The 17431-nt window shown below is 39.8% G+C and overlaps 3 protein-coding genes across 4 annotated transcripts; 1 reads left to right on the plus strand and 2 right to left on the minus strand.

Moving 5' to 3' along the window:
• Positions 1-510: 510 nt before the first annotated feature.
• On the plus strand, positions 511-5335 carry bckdha (branched chain keto acid dehydrogenase E1 subunit alpha). Its single transcript, XM_034113029.1, has 8 exons — positions 511-833; positions 1886-2062; positions 2160-2246; positions 2319-2427; positions 2614-2775; positions 2867-3073; positions 3167-3308; positions 4360-5335. The coding sequence occupies exons 1-8, from the start codon at positions 720-722 to the stop codon at positions 4715-4717; spliced, it is 1356 nt and encodes a 451-aa protein (XP_033968920.1). The 5' UTR covers positions 511-719; the 3' UTR covers positions 4718-5335.
• A 1-nt stretch (position 5336) lies between these two features.
• b3gnt2l (UDP-GlcNAc:betaGal beta-1,3-N-acetylglucosaminyltransferase 2, like) lies at positions 5337-9035 on the minus strand. 2 transcript variants are annotated; one of them, XM_034113030.1, is made up of 2 exons: positions 8753-9035; positions 5337-6859 (listed from the first exon to the last, which is right to left on the minus strand). In XM_034113030.1, the coding sequence occupies exon 2, from the start codon at positions 6741-6743 to the stop codon at positions 5487-5489; it is 1257 nt and encodes a 418-aa protein (XP_033968921.1). In that variant the 5' UTR covers positions 6744-6859; positions 8753-9035; the 3' UTR covers positions 5337-5486. The 2 variants fall into 2 exon arrangements, with proteins under 2 accessions (XP_033968921.1, XP_033968922.1); XM_034113031.1 differs by having other exon boundaries at positions 5337-6863; positions 8753-8926.
• Positions 9036-9075: 40 nt separating this feature from the next.
• Positions 9076-16424, minus strand: napab (N-ethylmaleimide-sensitive factor attachment protein, alpha b). The gene is made up of 11 exons (XM_034113032.1): positions 16209-16424; positions 14753-14835; positions 14529-14645; positions 14157-14203; positions 13975-14052; positions 13809-13864; positions 13252-13336; positions 13051-13155; positions 12903-12971; positions 11008-11058; positions 9076-10248 (listed from the first exon to the last, which is right to left on the minus strand). Exons 1-11 carry the CDS (start codon positions 16304-16306, stop codon positions 10147-10149), a joined length of 891 nt encoding a protein of 296 aa, XP_033968923.1. The 5' UTR covers positions 16307-16424; the 3' UTR covers positions 9076-10146.
• Between the last annotated feature and the right edge of the window lie 1007 nt (positions 16425-17431).

Consider the following 17431-nt stretch of genomic DNA (forward strand, 5'->3'; position numbering starts at 1 on the left):
GTACTAAACATTACAAAGAAAAAGAGTGGAATGTAACTAAGAACATAAATTATGCACTGTACTTAGTGCAGTAGTTTTGACATAATTGTGCTTTTCTCGAGTATTATCATATCATGTTCTTTATAGTCAATTATTACTACATTATATTTTTTTCACAACTTTGGATATTTGTTACTTCTTACACTAAAGCTTTGTGGTGTTTATATGACCACATCACTTATTATAATAAAAAAAAACACAATATAGGCCTACATTAATACTGAATGGGTCATTCTGCATGAGTACTTTTATTTAGGGCTTTTATAATATGTTGATGCTTATATTAAGTACTTTTACTTCAATAATATCTTTAACGAACAACGTTTACTTGTACAGAGTATTTCTAAACTTTGGTTGTTTCAATTATCTGAGTACCTTTCCACCAAAGCCCTACGGCGCTGCTTTCCACCTGTGTCGGTTCCCCTGTTAAAAGCATTTTGGTGTTGTTGTTTTTTTTGGTCCCGTTGACTTTTAATTTGAAGGTGAGACCGGAAGTCAAGGTTGACTCGAAACGGCCGTGTAACAATTTGACCTGGCTTGTGTGGTTGTGGATGTGAATAGCAGCGCAGCAGACTAAAAAGGGGTCAAACCTGTCTAGTTTTGTTGCACTGCTCTCATATATTTACTGTAGAGTTTGGCATTCCTGAAAAACTAGCGCACAAGCTAACAGCTGTGGACTGATGGCGGCTGTGAAGAGTATGAACAAACTGTATGGAGTCTGTGTCCATGCTGCTCGTCGGACGGCAGGACTGAAGGCATCCCGTCTGCTTCAACACAGAGCCTTCAGAGTCGGTGTAAGTATACAAAACAATGCTTTATTGTCGTGTAAGGGAGCGGGCGTTAGCTTAATAACAGGAAAGGTCGCTTTAGCAACCACAGGATTGTCGGAAGAAGGGATCTCATTTTAGCTAAAAAGGTCAAACAGACGATGCTAAGTTAATATATCACCCACGAAATATCTAAATCTAAGTAAAACGTCTGAAGTTGTTATGTTTGGGTTAGGATTTGAGCTGTTTGACTAGAGTTGGGGAATGCATCAAGGATTCACCAAACGACTAGCGTGACTTTTTCAGTTATCGCGAGACGTTGTGTGGCAGCTTACTTTAGCTTAGCTGACAACCTTGCAGGAACTAACAGTGCGTTAATTATACGCAGTGTTATATAACGTTACTGTGTCTTCAACGCAGTCTTACGAGGTCAAACTAAAGGGTGTCCGCATTTATCTGGGTTAAAATGTAATCAGCAGCTTGACTGGGATGGTGTTTGTTGTTGTGACTTTAAAGCTGCTAGCCAGATACCTAGCTGGATAGCTTGGGCTAGCTGCATTCTTATTGGTGGAGCAAAGGGGAGTGAGGAGAGAGCTTCCGTCATCAAGATCAACTAGAAGTAGAAATATATGTTATTACAACTGGTATTGTCAGCTCCCATGGAATACAAAAAAAACATTTACTGGTCTTATGTGTGCTGAATCTGCTCTATCTATGCCCATACCCATGTCAATAACTTTTTAATTTTCGATTTCTGACGATCTGATTTATTAACAAAAACATTTTATCTTGTCAACAGTTACTTAAGTATTCAAATCAAACCTGGGTACCACTACTATACTAGATTAAAACAGGACATTTAGCTATTTCCAATTAAGTCACTTTGCATCATCTTCACATCATGCACAAATCAGTTTCCTCAACAAAGTCACAACAAAGCAGCTCCTTTTTCCAGCTGGAAGACATTATTAAGAGAAATATAAATCCCCTTTTGTGGTTTCTATTTTAAAGAGGGCCTTGCTTTGCCACATACTTAGTGATGTTTTTTTAATAAATATGGCTTGTGTTCACTCTTTCAGGCCGTGCAACGACAGCAGCCCTTTGACTCATCACCGGAAAAACCACAGTTCCCTGGGGCCTCAGCAGAGTTTGTGGATCATCTTGAGTTCATCCAGCCCAATGTCATCTCCGGGATCCCAGTGTACCGGGTGATGGACAGGCAGGGCAACATCATCGACCCCTCTCAAGACCCTCAGGTACAGTCAGCCTGCCTACAATCCTGGCTAATAAAAATGGCACTGTGACCTCCACTTCGTTAACTGTTGGTTCTTTGTGTACTTCTTCCCAACTCAGCTCTCCAAAGAGCAAGTTCTGAACTTTTATCAGAAGATGACTCTGCTGAACACGATGGACCGCATTCTTTATGAGTCCCAGAGACAGGTAAGCGTTTCCTCTTACATTTCCTCATGGAACAGCGGAAGAACATTTTTGTTGATTTTATTTCTCTTACAGGGTAGGATTTCTTTCTACATGACCAACTATGGAGAGGAGGGGACACATATTGGTAGTGCTGCTGCACTTGACCCAGAGGACATAGTCTTCGGTCAATACAGAGAAGCTGGTAAGAATCAGACATCATTAAAAAAAGATATATAATAGTATTTTTAAGATAAAGGTTAACTTTTTTTTAAAGATTTGAGAGATCATAGCAATCACCTTTTGCATGTTCTTATGCTAGTAATACTAAAGTTATGTTTTTTTCTGGTCTTGCGAGTAACAGTGTTATAACTCCTCTTCTGCCCTGCAGGAGTGCTGATGTACCGTGGTTTTCCTCTGGATATGTTCATGGCTCAGTGCTACGCCAATGCTGATGACCTTGGCAAGGGCCGTCAGATGCCTGTCCACTACGGCTCTAAAGACCTGAACTTCGTCACCATCTCCTCTCCTCTGGCCACTCAGATTCCACAGGGTGAGCTCTCTACACCTGTTCAACCTCTCTTGTCTGTTAGTGCATACATACACCTGTACATGTTTATTAATGCTGGACGTTTCCGTTTCAGCGGCCGGAGCTGCATACGCTCTAAAGAGGGAAAACATGAACCGTGCTGTCATCTGTTATTTTGGTGAGGGAGCGGCCAGCGAAGGGGACGCACATGCAGGCTTCAATTTCTCCGCCACCCTAGAGTGCCCAATAATATTCTTCTGTCGCAACAACGGCTACGCAATCTCTACCCCCACCAACGAGCAGTACAGGGGAGATGGCATCGGTACGAAGCCTTGATGTGATTAACTGAGTCATCCGATTTGAATTACTGGGGGGGCTCTCATGTAAATACGTTTTATTCTTTCTGTTTGACCAGCTGGCCGTGGTCCGGGTTATGGCATGCTTTCCATCCGTGTCGATGGCAACGATGTGTTTGCTGTGTACAATGCTACAAAAGAGGCGCGCCGTAGGGCTGTGGCTGAGAACCAGCCCTTCCTCATCGAGGCAATGACCTACAGGTTAGTTATTGTTGGAACTATCTGAAACCATTCTGTATTTTTAGACTGTCTCATGAAGTGACTTAAGCCGACAGCTCATGATTCTGACTGAGTTATGATTTTGAGGTTTGTCATTACTGTGGTTATTAGAAATGTTTTATTTGCTACTTTAATATGTAGGTAATGCTGAATTTACACATTTTACAAAAGATGTACAATATTTCTAAAATATATATGTATTTAAGTTGGCTTCTTTCTTTTTTTTACAAAAACAGAAATCACATTTGTCTCTTTATTCCATGCATTCTTTATCCATGTAAATAACCCGGTGCCTGCATTACCCACAATACACTACTGCCGTTTGATTGGAATTTTGGGTGTGTTCAGTTCAGTGACAATTTCTGTAGCCTTATGCTAGCTTGAAGGAGAAATGAGGTTACAGATGTTTGGAAAACATACTTCTAAGCTCCCTCTGGTGCCACAAAAGGCTTTATAAAGTGCATTTCACACATGCAGTTTGTTACCCTCTAATACCTGTTAACACACAGCACAATGTGTTGAGCTGCCAGTGAATACACAAACTTACAGAAGTTGAGGAATCATAGGCAAGTAGAAAATATCTTTATAACTGTTCAAAGACATTATTTATTTTTCAAATTGAGACAAAACAAGAAAACACAGTAACCTGTTGAATCCTCACCTCAACCAAATACATGACTTTATAGAATAGGGAAAACAAAATTGCGGTTATGGAAATACATTGACAATCGGTGTATAGATTTAATATTTAAAAACAGGTTGTTGGTTTTTTCTGCATTACAGCAGTAACTTTCTGCCATGATTTCTTAATCTTTAGCTTACTGATTATATTACATTTTAATTATATTTGAGTTTCATTAATTTCCACAATACCAAAACATAATGAAAAGTAATGTTCGATAAACCAGTGTTTAAATATGTATGAAGAGAAACATTTTAAAACCTTACATCTTTTTCTGTAGGGCTTGAATATATAAAACATACACACCCATTAAATGCTAATAAAAGCTGATATACTTGTTTGCCCCCTCAGAATCGGCCACCACAGCACCAGCGACGACAGCTCAGCTTACCGCTCTGTGGACGAGGTGAACTACTGGGACAAGCAGGACCATCCCATCTCCAGGCTGAGGCATTACATGACGGCCAGAAACTGGTGGAGCGAGGACGACGAGAAGAGCTGGAGGAAGCAGTCCCGCAAGACGGTGATGGTGGCCTTCGAGAAGGCCGAGAAACGCCTGAAGCCGAACATTGAGCTGATGTTCACCGACGTGTACCAGGAGATGACGCCCAATCTGAACAAGCAGAGAGATGCCATGTGGAGGCACATGAAGCAGTACAAAGAGCACTACCCCTTTGAGCTGTTTGATAAAGAACCAATTTCACAGTAAGGATGGTGTGATATATTGTTGGAGTGGGTGAGGACTGGGATAAACCAATGCACACCTTCTACTGTATTCATGAAATTATAGATTTGAGGTGTAATTTCTATCTGCACAAATAAGGAAAAAGATTGTGTTTTAAAACTAAATTGTACTTCATGCCTCTGGGTTTGGTGCCTTAAGTTAATAGATGTACTGCCGGTAGTAAAGCTCTTCTATAAATGCTAATCACACTTTTGTTTCAGTTATTCTTCGGTCACCTATGTACTATTTAAAAAGTGCAGCAAAAACACCTGGTGCAGTTTGAATGCTAAAAAAACATTCAAATCGAGCAATAAACAGTTTAAAAGTTTAACCCCTGTTGTTTTCACTCTCCTGTTACAGTTTTTTCCAGTGATCAATGTATTTACCATGTTTTCTTCTGTATCATTGTGGTGACTTGACTAACTTGTGTTAAACAATTCCTATTTCAATGTTTTTTTTTTTTTTTTTTTTGTTTTTTTTGTGTACACACCCAAGTTTTAGATGGGTTTGAATGCTGTAATGCTGTTACACACTATACTAAATCCTAGAACTGTAAACTCATGTTTGGTGTTATGCGCAAAATAAACTAAGTAACTTTCAAAAGTCTTTGTTGATTTGTTTTATTTAACTTCAATGGCACAATAGGGACATTTAGTTAAAGACACAATTAGAAAGTGTTCATTTTGACTCAAATGTCGCTGCAGTCAATGTTTCCTCTCTTTGGGCCTATATTCCTGTTACTCATCATTCCTGTTCAACAAGTCAACAACGGGCTGTGAATGCCCTTCCACAGCTTCTTTATCTGCTGTGGGGAGCGCTGGTGAATGAGAAACAGATCTTTATGAACACACAGATTCTCGCGATCCTGCTCCTTGATGTCGAATGTCTGAAAGCGCTTGTTTGCCTCTGGAGAAACCCCCAAAGCTTTAAAGCACATCCCAGCGTAGACGTCGTCGATGGGGAAAAAAGGGATGATGCGTGAAACTGCATGTAGGGGTTTCATCAACGCTCCAGAGATAAGAAAACCGCCTCCGCCGGCGTAAGCAGGGTATGGGCCATCATAGAAGCTCAGAGGAATGTAGTATTTGCTTTTGGGGTCCCTGAGGGGATTTGCTGTGCTTATAACATGTCCAACATACAACCGAGAGGCCTTGGACGGCTCCAGTGACTGCATGTAGCCGATTAACCCTGGCGTGTTGACGAATACATCGTCATCCCCGCTGAAGACGAAGGAGGCATTAGGACAGTATTTCAGTGTCCATTGGAAAAGCAGGTTCAATTTGAGCGTCAGGTTCAAGAGGGATTCATGGAAGTCCCACTGCACAACGTCCCCAAAGTGCCTTGCTTCAAACGACAGCAGTTGGCTGAGGTCAGGGTCATCCAGAGGGGAGCTGCCCAGCAGAAACACAGTGCGCACCCTCGGTCCACCCTTGAGCTTCCCCTCTCGGCCCCAGGTCTCCCGCACCGCCTGCCTCTGCTCAAAGTTTCCAAGATTCGATTTAATAGCAAAAAGCAGGAAGGTCTGGTTGTCCTCACCAGAGGGGCACTTGTTGGGTTGATTGAGAAGGACAGGGGGTGTCCTGCAGTTCATGGCCTGCAAAAAGTCCTGGAATAAGACTGGGTAGGAGGTGAAGTCGTGCACATTGGTTTGCAGAAGCTCTTGATTTGTCTCCCTGCAGCGAGACCAATCGAGGTCATGGCTGATGGGGGTTTCTCGCTTGTCCAGATTCCTGAGGGCTGACCACAGCAGGCGGTTCCAGTACGCTGCGTTCTGAGGGACGCTTTTTCTGAAGTCTTTATAGACAGATACATTATAGGCATTTGGTTGAGGTGTGTTGGAGTGTTGTGTTTTCACATCCCTTTCATGGACATGGAGGCTGGGATGCGTGAGGAGTTCCTCTGGTGCAGCCCTGCGACTGTAGGTCGTCTCCAGGTGTAGGGTTGAGTAGAAGAAGATCAGAAATAAAGAGACGAGGAGGACCATAGCACTGAAGGTTTGAATGCGTCTCATTGACGCGAGTAAACAAAGCTTAAATGGTGTTTTGTTCCTAGAATTGGATCATCTTTCAAGGGAGATGTTTCCGGGCTTGGGGTGTTATTGTGTTCAGGTTACACAGCAGGTGCCACCTGCCAACAGAACACCAGACAACAACATAATGTTAATGTACACGTCAAACATTACAGCCTCAGTAGAAATTAACAAGTAACTTCAATAAGTATGGTATTAAGGAAATTACTTCTGGATGTTCCAATTGGTAAAAATCACACTTAAAGGTGGGGTATGTAATTTTGGAGAAACCAGCTCGAGTGCGCTAGAATTTGAAAATACACAACCGGAAAAAATCTGCCACTTCCTTACAGAGCCCCTCCTCCAACACACACGAACGCGCACATGACCAATGAGGGCACGAGATAAGTTTGTGCACAGATGGAAGGCTGACAGGCGGGTAGGCCATCCAGTTATTTTAGCCGGGCCGGCTAAAATGATTGGTTGTGCTTTTCAGCGCTACGGCTTCCACAGATTACATTTTTTTATGTATTTATTGTCAAAGCATTTAATATATTCATTGCTATCGGGATGTTAAGAGCATTCCATGGAATATAACAAAAAGTGTTTCTGAAATAGATTACATACCCCACCTTTAAAGATCTGATATAATGAATAAATCACTGTTGGCAAATTATAAAAATTGTTAAGAGAATGTTTTAGAGTCCATTACCCCTGACTTACCTCCATTTTAAATGTTGAGAAAATAATTTAAAAAAATCTCCATAATCAAGTAACATGCCTAAAAAGATTGATCCAATTATTTGGGATTGCATTGGTTGCAAGACTGACTTAACTGCGCAATAACTGGCATTTATACTGTACATTTAATTTTATATTTAAACTATTTCCAGAATTAATTATTGACAATGTTATACTAATTCGTATATTCCCAGATTGTAGTACAATGTACATATTTTTGCATAATTATTTCCGATAAGTCTATATTTATATGCAGAGGTGGGAGAAGTACTCAGATCTTGTAATTAAGTAGAAGTACCAGAGTGTAGGAATACTCTGTGAGAAGTAAAAGTATTAGCATCAAAATGAACTTAAAGTACAACAAATAAATGTACTATATTCATTCTTAAATGAAGTAATTGTAAAGCAACACAATTTCCCCAGGGTATCAATTAGTAATTCGGATTTTATTATTATTATTCAAGTGAGCTGGTGTGAGAGGATAAATAAAGCTTCGAACACTTTTTCAATAAAATGACATGCCTTCGCTACCGATGTGTGCAGTTTGTTTAAAGGTCTGGCAGAAAGGGAGCCCGAACACTTGAGTATTTCCATTGTATGCTACTTTGTACTTCTACTCCACTACAATTCAGAGGTAAAGCGTTTACTGTTACACCATTACATTTATTTAATACCTTTAGTTACTTTGCAGATTTGGATTATTGATGTGAAATCAACACTTAGATCAGACTTTAGTTACACCTTGAGTAAATTCACAAGCTACCCTGAGGTATACAAAGTAACTAGCTGCACCTTTACCAGCTTTGATATAAATAATTATATTCAAAACATGATATATTATTCTGAAATGGGACAATCGGCATAATGAGTATACTTTTGGTACTGTAAGTATATTTCATGCTAATACTTTTACTTGAGTAACACTTTGAATGCAGGACTTTGACTTGTACCAGAGTATTCCTTCTCCCACCTGAACACACCTGTGTCCCCAGAGTCTAATTAGGAACAGACCAACCTTGAACAAACAACACCTCGGTTAAATCCTTAGTGGGCTTCTTTCTTTAAACAGCATCACAGTAAATTACAAAACTGACCTGTAATTTAAGACATAAAATGCATAAGGATAACTTATTGAATCGTTTTGTTTGAGGCGTAAGACTCCAATCAATGGAAAAAACACAAAGTAACAAAGGTTTGATAAATAGGGGAGAACCTTTGAACTGCAGATAAAACAGCAAGTGATTTTTCAACATTGTTTGTAAAATACTTACTTAATCCAAGATGAAAGGCCACCGAGCAGAAACTGAAGCATGAGTCTGAAGCGGCAGAAGAACAAATATTATCCAGGAGCCGTCAGGTCCTACCGACAGGTACAGACAAACATCATTTAGCTTCCCGCCGCATGTTTTCACTAAAGGAGTTTACACGTGCGTTGACGCTTCGCGGTGGGCGTGTCCGAAGCTTGGGGAACTGGGCCAGCGATGCACGCGCATGCAGGTGTAGCTCTCTACCGCAGACTGTGGGAAAAGCTCTGTTCATAGGTCAGGTGATCACTTCACGGTCCACAGCATGCATTAGGAGGCCACGCCCAGTGCGTCTGAGACAGGTTTATTCAAACGTTTGACAGGAAACACGATGTACAAATGATTTAAGACCAATTGTCTCTTGACAAAATCACCAGGAGGGTACATGAGCACAGTGTTCAGATCAGTAAAGCTCCTGTTTCTTTAATGTATTGCATCTCGTGCAGGCCTTTTTCCCCCAGCCAGGTTAGTTATGACAGAAAAAATAATAATAAACACAAATCAGACAATCACAGAAAATAGAAAAAAAAAAGACAAATAACTCCTATACAATGGAAAAGGCCTGTTTTTTTTTCATTTGCAAACCATGCAAATGTGATGAGCTTTGTTTTTTAGATAAAAGCACTTTACATGGAAATGAAAAAAAAACAATCATCAAATTAATGGATAAAGCTTCCAAAGCATGATTTTTGTTGTCGTCCTGAGTACTTTGCGATATAAGGCAAAGTGGGTATTTGCCGTGGCTCAACCTCAGAAACTCTTGGCCTCTCTGCTCGGAGAGGAGCTCTGCAGCTGAGATTTAGTGCTGTTTAATTAGAGGTGCCCTGATATGACCTATACTCGAGCACTCAAAAATACCAAAAACCAATGTGTGTACTTCTTGGCTTTTTGGTCAACTAAGTTTATTCCAAAGCATTTTCTGGAAAAGATTATTTGTAGATCAAAGTTAATAAATTGGTATCCTCTCATCCATTTCATAACAAAAGAAACAAAAAGAAAACCTTTATTATATAAGTGTGCTGGTATGAGTTTTTAGTATTGCAGCCCATTATGGTTATTAATATTAGGCCAATACCAAAACAACAACGGTATACAAGCAACATAAAGTGTGCATAGCGCACACCGGGAAAATAGTCTTCATAGCTATGAAGAGCATCATTTTTAAAGCATTGACTTGAGCGGTAAAAGGCAAGAACAAATACTGCAGATCTGTCGGAAAGAGCACAGAATCTGCGAGGGGATATAAGGGTCTAGAGGTAAAACAATTAAGATTGCTGCTAGAATGGAAGTGAGAGGCTCAAGGCAAAAAGGAGGATGCAAGTCGGCTGCTGAAGGTTCGACGTCCCGAGCGGGGAGGGGAGTCAGCGGAGGTCGCTCTCATCGTCCTGTATGGTCTTCTTGATGCGCAGAAGCATGGTGGTGAGCCACTGGTCCAGCCGGGAAATGGTGTCGAATTCCTTCACCTGAGAACATGAGCAGGAAATATACTTATTTAATGCAAATCATATTATATATTTTGCATCCCATGCATGCACTCTATCATATATTTGTTGTTATTGTTATACTGTCTAACAATATCATATACTATATTATACTTCTATTGAGTTGCTATACAAACAACACTAAGTATCATCTCTTAATCACAGGAAAAAGTTTTCGATGTGCTCGTGCTGCAGCTTGAAGTTGGAGTGAGTCTATGCCCGCATTTACAGTAGCATAAGGGGTGTAAAACATGCCATGAAAATGTTATAGCCTTAATGAATTTTAGACTGATTAAATGTGTAACGTTTAGGAAGGAATTGCATTACCGCCACCTACTGGACTGATGTGGAGCAGTAGCTTGGCAGAAAAAAAAAAATTCTCAAAGATTTTAGAGTTGCTCTTAAATTAAAATTGTGTTTGATTTAATTCTGCGTGACTTTATCTTTATTTCTCTTCCACGTGCGTATTTCTGAATATTGTATAGATGCTTTCATATGTCCTTCAGGCCACAGTATTCTTGCAAAGTTTTGCGTATATAGTCCTTTATGATCGTTATAACACCTAACACTATTTGTATGTCAGTTAAATGTTGTTTTACTGATTTACTTAATCAGTGCGTCTACCTGGTTATTTCCTTTTAAATGAGCAGGAACCCAAAGGAATGAAATTCAATGCCTTCAATGCCTATATGACGGACAATTTATCGAAAAAGAAGACATTGAGAGACTACTTGCACTCACCGAATCAGTATAGGCTTCCAGGTTCTGTTCTTCATAGGCATCTAGAAGTTTCTGGTTGGATAAAAACAATAATGAACATCAGGAAGGCTGCTTGAACACAGAAATACACACTGGGGGTAAAAGAAACTGAGATGCTAAGAAACAGGCTACAATTCACTGTCTGCATTACACAATAGATTTATGACTCATACGCCAAATAGCATTTATTTCCCCAAAAACTTTTGCAGGGCAGGCTGGTGCTTTTGTTTTACCATGCTAGGGGCGTAAAACGTTTTTGAGGCAGATTTAGAATGAGGACCATTACAATCCAACTTTTGTTTTGGATATCTAATAATAATAATAATAATAGCTTGGATTTATATAGCGCCTTTCATGAGACCCAATGTCGCTTTACAGAGAAGAACAGGGCAAAACAAACATAACAAAACAAAAGGCAGTCAGACAACCAGTCAGACAGATAAAACAACACATATACCCCTTTCACACCAACGGTGTTTCAGGGCCGGTTCGGTGCTGGTGCTTGAAAAGCACCGGGTTTTCCTGTTCACACCGCAGCGGAGCAGCGTCATAGCTCCGGAATCCGGTTCGTTTCGAGCACCAAAAAGTTGTCCGTCTAGAAGCAAGAACCGCATACGTCACGCTTACGTCGGAGGGGGGCGAGATTAACCTGAGCTAACACTTAAGGCGAGTACGGCAAATAAAAGTTGTAACAAGCAGTAGTGCTGAGCAAAGTGACTAGAACGCAACCACACACTTGTTAAAAAAAACACACTTTATAAAGTCAAGCAACACTAACCAGGCTTCGTGTGATTCTGTTTATTTGTACCTTACTTTGACCATCCGTTCGCTGTTATTGATCATTGTGGAGAGCAGGCAGACGTTTTGTTTGTTATTATAGCAGCTATCGGATGGAATCAATACATGGGCTGCACAGGTTGTCATGTCCGACTATCACAAGTAGAATCATAATGAAAAATACGTCGGTAAAAAGTGCCTGTAGAAAACTGCTTAGCAAGTAGTCAGTTTAGCTTCGGTTGCTATGCTAACATCACCCATGTTATACAAGAGAAACTTTCATAACAGCGTTGTGATGCCAAACAGCGTCAATTCAGACTGACACACATTCACTTAAGGGGAACTGGGGATATGTATCAGCTGCTTGTGTGACAGTCAGACAGTGAATACTTTAGAGCCGTGTGAGCTAACCCGGAGCTAACGGGAGAATACACTCGTGGAAGAGCAGCCGGCCAGCACTGCAGCGGTCGGTAAATGCCGCTGAAACACATTAATAAACAATGAACCACGGCACTCTGGAGAAAAGTATAAGGTTGGAGAAGTCGTTATTTAATTTAATCTGGCTTCGTATGATTAAAAGCAACGCAGTCCCCGGCCCGTTGTTGTTGTGAGGTGAGCTCCGGCGTTGGGGAGAAACTCAGCGACGTAAACTGTGACGTCATGACGCAGCAGCGGCAGCACCAGTCGGGCTCTGAGCGGTGTGAAAAGAGCCGGCGCTAAACCGAAGAACCGGTTCTGAACCAGAAAAGCTCTAGCACGGAGCTTGAACCGGAGTTGCGTTGGTGTGAAAGGGGCAATAGATTAGGGGCCAAAGGCCTTAGTAAACAGATGGGTCTTGAGGGCCCTTTTGAAGGCGTCAAGCGTGGGGATGTTGCGGATCTCCGCAGGGAGAGCGTTCCAGAGGGTGGGGGCTGCCACACTGAAGGCTCTGTCCCCGAAGGTTAGTTAATACCATAGAACTTAGTTAATACCATAGAACTTAGTAAATCATCTTCTTCGTATAGTTGTAAGGTTTATCTCAGCTCTTAATCCCCTTTGCCTCTGTATATCTAGATGTTTTTGTTTGTGAGTTTTAAAGACTTAATAACATCAAAGCCTACCTTCAACAGTTTGCATTCTCTAGCGTCTGAGAAAGCCGGGAACATCTCTTCATACTTCTGCACGGCGAGCTGGGTGACAAAGAGCATAATTATTAAGCTCGTGTTACACCAGGTATTGATGTAAACAGGTTCTACTGCTTCTGCTTACTTTTGCATTAAACATGTCTACGCAGAAGTGACAGAGCGCTGCCTTGAAGAAGTGGTCCTTGGCACTGTATTTCAGGAGCGTACTGTCCATCGCGTGGGTTCCGACCTGAAATCACAACAGCACAACTCATGTTTGTTGTTGTCAATAAAAGCGAGTAAAATCATGTTAAGATAATAGTTCTGGTGCTGAGTGTTTTCTCACCTGTTCATAGATCTCGATGGCTTTCGGGTACTGCTCCAGCTGAGCTGCGTACGTTGCTACTTTCAGAAGGCACTTGTTTGCTGAGCTGAAAAAGGAAAATGTATGTATTTAGGCCTAGTGTATTTGCGGACATCACGACTCAAAGACCACCATTTTACTGAACTTGTAATCGTAAAAGTTTATTTTATTTTATTTTTGTATACATTTATTCTACTATTTCAATATTAGTACAGACAATTTATGAATCTGACAAACAAACAAAATGTGTAGAAGCGGGAGGGCAGAAAGCATAGCTTATACAGAAAATAGCCCTCCCGTTATTCATCCAGTTGCAGGATAAAGAAAAAAGATTCAATCCGTAATTAAATACGCACACAAATAAACAAAATTCTATATATACACACATACACATACATATGTACACATATACATACACCCATTTACGTAGATGCAACATTCAAATGTAATGCTTTCATTAGGGGGAAATAACTTTAAACCATTACACCCTAAAATTAGCCAAGAGAAAACATCTGAAATAGTGCTGATCTGACACTCACCTGGTGGATTCTTCCCCCTTGTAATAATCTGCCGCCTGTTCGTAATGAGCAATGGCCTGGAATAGAAAATGGACATAGTTGTTATGAAAATAAGAAGTAAGAATCTACCCAGGAATTAATACAATAAAGGTAATAAAGGTAATAAAGGTGAAGACTGATATCTGACCTTGTCTATGTCCACCATCTCAGTCTCATATATTTCAGCTATGGTGATGTGATGCTTGGCTGCGATGGTGAAGCGGCCCTAAAGCCCCGGATAAAAAAACACAACAAAGAAGAGATCGAAGGGTCATGTTAAGTAAATATTAGGAATAATTTAAAGAAACAAAGAAGAGTTTGCACACTCACCATGTCAGTGTAAATCTCAATAGCTCTGTTTAGGCAGTTTATTGCCTCTGTTGAGAAAAATAATAATATTTAAAACACAATTATTTAGTGAATTTACATCAATAAAAAATTACTTTTTGTTAAATTAACAAAATGATTAGCCACCAGCTGTACGATATGCAAGGTTCAAGGCTACAGTCAACTGCTTTCATCCTTCCACAATCCCATTTTCTCACAGTGGGAAGCGGCGTGAATGTAGCTGTTAAAGCTCTTCGCCTTGAAGATCTTAATGACATCAGCTGACTTCATGGACATGGTCCACTGGTACAGCAGCCTTTATGTGAGCTGAGCACTCATATACTCCTGAGGGTGGTGAGGATGAATAATGATTACCTTGAGGATCTGCTTTTTTGAAGGCGTTTCCAGCATCTATGAAGTTAGTCGCTGCGTCGTGTTTGCTCTGCATCTGGAGGTGGAGGTTAGCGGCTTGGGAGAACGCATTTCCTGCAGCTGAAAAGAAAATATTACATGTTGGTAGGATTGAAAGACGTCACAGACCTAAACAGGGAGAGAAGCAATCAATACATTTTCATTCAATCTGAAATAATGATTCTTACCACACCAATTCTTGGCCATTTTGTACATGTTGGCTGCCCTCACGAACATGTCACAGGCCTCTTCCAGCTTGGAGGATCCCCCCCTGTGGGTCAACAACACATGTTCAGTTAGGCAACACTCACACTGAGTATGACTGGGTGACATTGGCAATATCAAGTGCTGTAATAGTTTATTACTAGATATTAATAACAAAGATACTTATTAAACGTATAGTTTCGTTCCTTGATTATGATTGGCTAAGCCGTGTTCAAGGTTTTGTAAAAGCGTTATAAACAAACAGCTGTGACTTCATTATGAAAGTAAGTGTGAGATAACCACTCACTGTTAATTCAGTTAAAAACTGTCAAAAGACGTTCAGAAAAGTCATACTGAAAGTATTACAATTAAACATAATGATGTTGTTATTTGTTTTCAAAAAGACGCTGTTGAAATTATTAATTCGGAACAATTCTTTATCATTAAAAAATTGTTATAAACATATTGGAATAAGAAAAAAATGTATGATCAATACCTTGATATCCATTGAAATCGAATTATGCATACAGAACCATTTTATCATAACACACACACTTTACTAAACATTGTTTTTGTTATTATTTGTATTATTATTTTAAGCTATATCTGCACTGTACCATACTATTTTATATTAAAATGTTATAATACTGTCTTACTATGTTATATTTCTAATATGTTGCTATATTGATACAGCAAATACAGACAGCAATAAGTATCATTATCAAATCACATTATATATTATTCTGTTTTACAATACTGACTTTTTATGTACCTGCACTAATTTCTGTCTGCAACACCTGCATTTCCCCTCTGGGGGGCTCATTCTTTTTTCTACCTGAATGCATGTAAGTTTCTGAGTAAACAGAGCCTCACTTTAATATTTTAAGCTGATTTGGATTGTTACATCCATCCTCTGATATGTTAGTGGGTAAGGGTTTCATTTGTTTGAGATGCACTCACAACTCCGTCCCAATCTGTTATTGTAAACAAACGTGATGAACATGTGATCTGCACCTACAGACTGAGTGGCATTGCAAGATGTTCCCTGTAGATTACGCTATAGCAGCAATATTACAATAATAATCAGTGTAAATGTGAATTACTTAAAATGCTACACGGATGACTTTGATCAAAGCGCCTGATATAGTACAAACGTGTCATTGTGTAACTAAGTGTCATCCACTGCTGTACACAGCTACATGTTAGCCTCACTTCTTCTTTGTTTAACAGTGATCTGAACGAAGATAAGGCTACATATTCAGCTAGACTGCAGCGTTAACACCACTTGAATCACATTGACCACAACAGCTTATTTTGAGATAAAACCAGCCCAAGTGTTGCAGTGGTGTTGATTTGTTTAAGTCCAGCCTTCTACAGCCTTCTTCCGCTTAGCCGGCCTTTAGCTTTGACAGGTTAGCAGAAGCTAGCTGAAAAACTCACCCAAACATCGCTCCGAAAAACGACTGCGTGGATTTCATCTTCTTCTCAGCCTCGGCCATCAAAGCCGTGGCTTCTTTTTCTTTCCCGCTATTGTCCATTTTTCGTGTCACTGCTCTGTGCTGAGGGAAGAGTGAGGAATTGCGAAAATCAACAGACTTGCTATGAGAGCTAAGAGCAGCGGGTTTGCCTCATTTGCCTCTGTCACGTCACCTGCCGCAAAGTAAACCCTGTCAGAGGAATGTGAGCTGCTGCGTTCAGGTGCTCTGAAAAAAAATCTGGCTTCCATCTATCTCAGATTCACAGTCGTGGAAAAAGTGAGATATTCTTAGATGAACTGAGAAAAAATACTTAGCGAAAAGGTATTAGTATGATGATAATGGCTAAGTGTGCAAAAAGTCCGTGCATAACGTCCCATTTCAGAATAATGTATAGCCTTTTATATTATTGCATTATCATAAGTAATGCATTGTTGTGTACACAAATTCAAATTGGTAAAAAAAAGGGCCTGGTTTCAAATACTTTATCTACTGCTAGGTAGCTTGTTGACATACATCATTATTTATTGTTGGTAATATTACACATTATTAATCTGAATCTGAAAAGCAACCTGTAAATATAGTTAGGAAATAACCATAGTGCAAAAATCTAAATTTGCCTCTGAATATTGTGGATAAGAAATATACAACGGCGTAAAGTGGAAATATTTAGGTAAAGTAGGAGAGTGGAGTGTTAACATTGTATAAGTACAGTACTTACTTTCCACTACTGATAATATAGCATTGAATAAATAATATGAGCATGTGTTCATGTGTAGTTACCAGTTTAAGACTTTTTTTTATTAAAAGAGATTAATAATGTAGCTGGTTAAGATGGAGTTATTTTTAAATACTCAATATACTGCTGGGTAGCTAATGTATAATGAGATAATTCGATGATTTTTCTATTTTGTGTTTAATATCAAAATCTGCAGTAACTAGTAAGGCTACTAAAAAAAATTGATTACAAAGTGAAATATTTGCCTCTGAGATGTGATGGGGTGGAGTTTGGAAGTATACAACTACAATTGTAATAGGCAACTTTATATTATCCAGTATAAACTCTGGATCGAGATGTCCTGATCATAGAAATGGTTTCTACCAGACAAAGGACAGTCTCTTAGTTTTTAGATGATTTGAAGCATTAGCATTTAAAGCTTTTATGTGCGCTGCTCCTCTAGCTTGGAA

This window comes from Trematomus bernacchii, unplaced genomic scaffold (genome assembly GCF_902827165.1).
Source record: "Trematomus bernacchii unplaced genomic scaffold, fTreBer1.1, whole genome shotgun sequence".
Classification (NCBI taxonomy): Eukaryota; Metazoa; Chordata; class Actinopteri; order Perciformes; family Nototheniidae; genus Trematomus; species Trematomus bernacchii.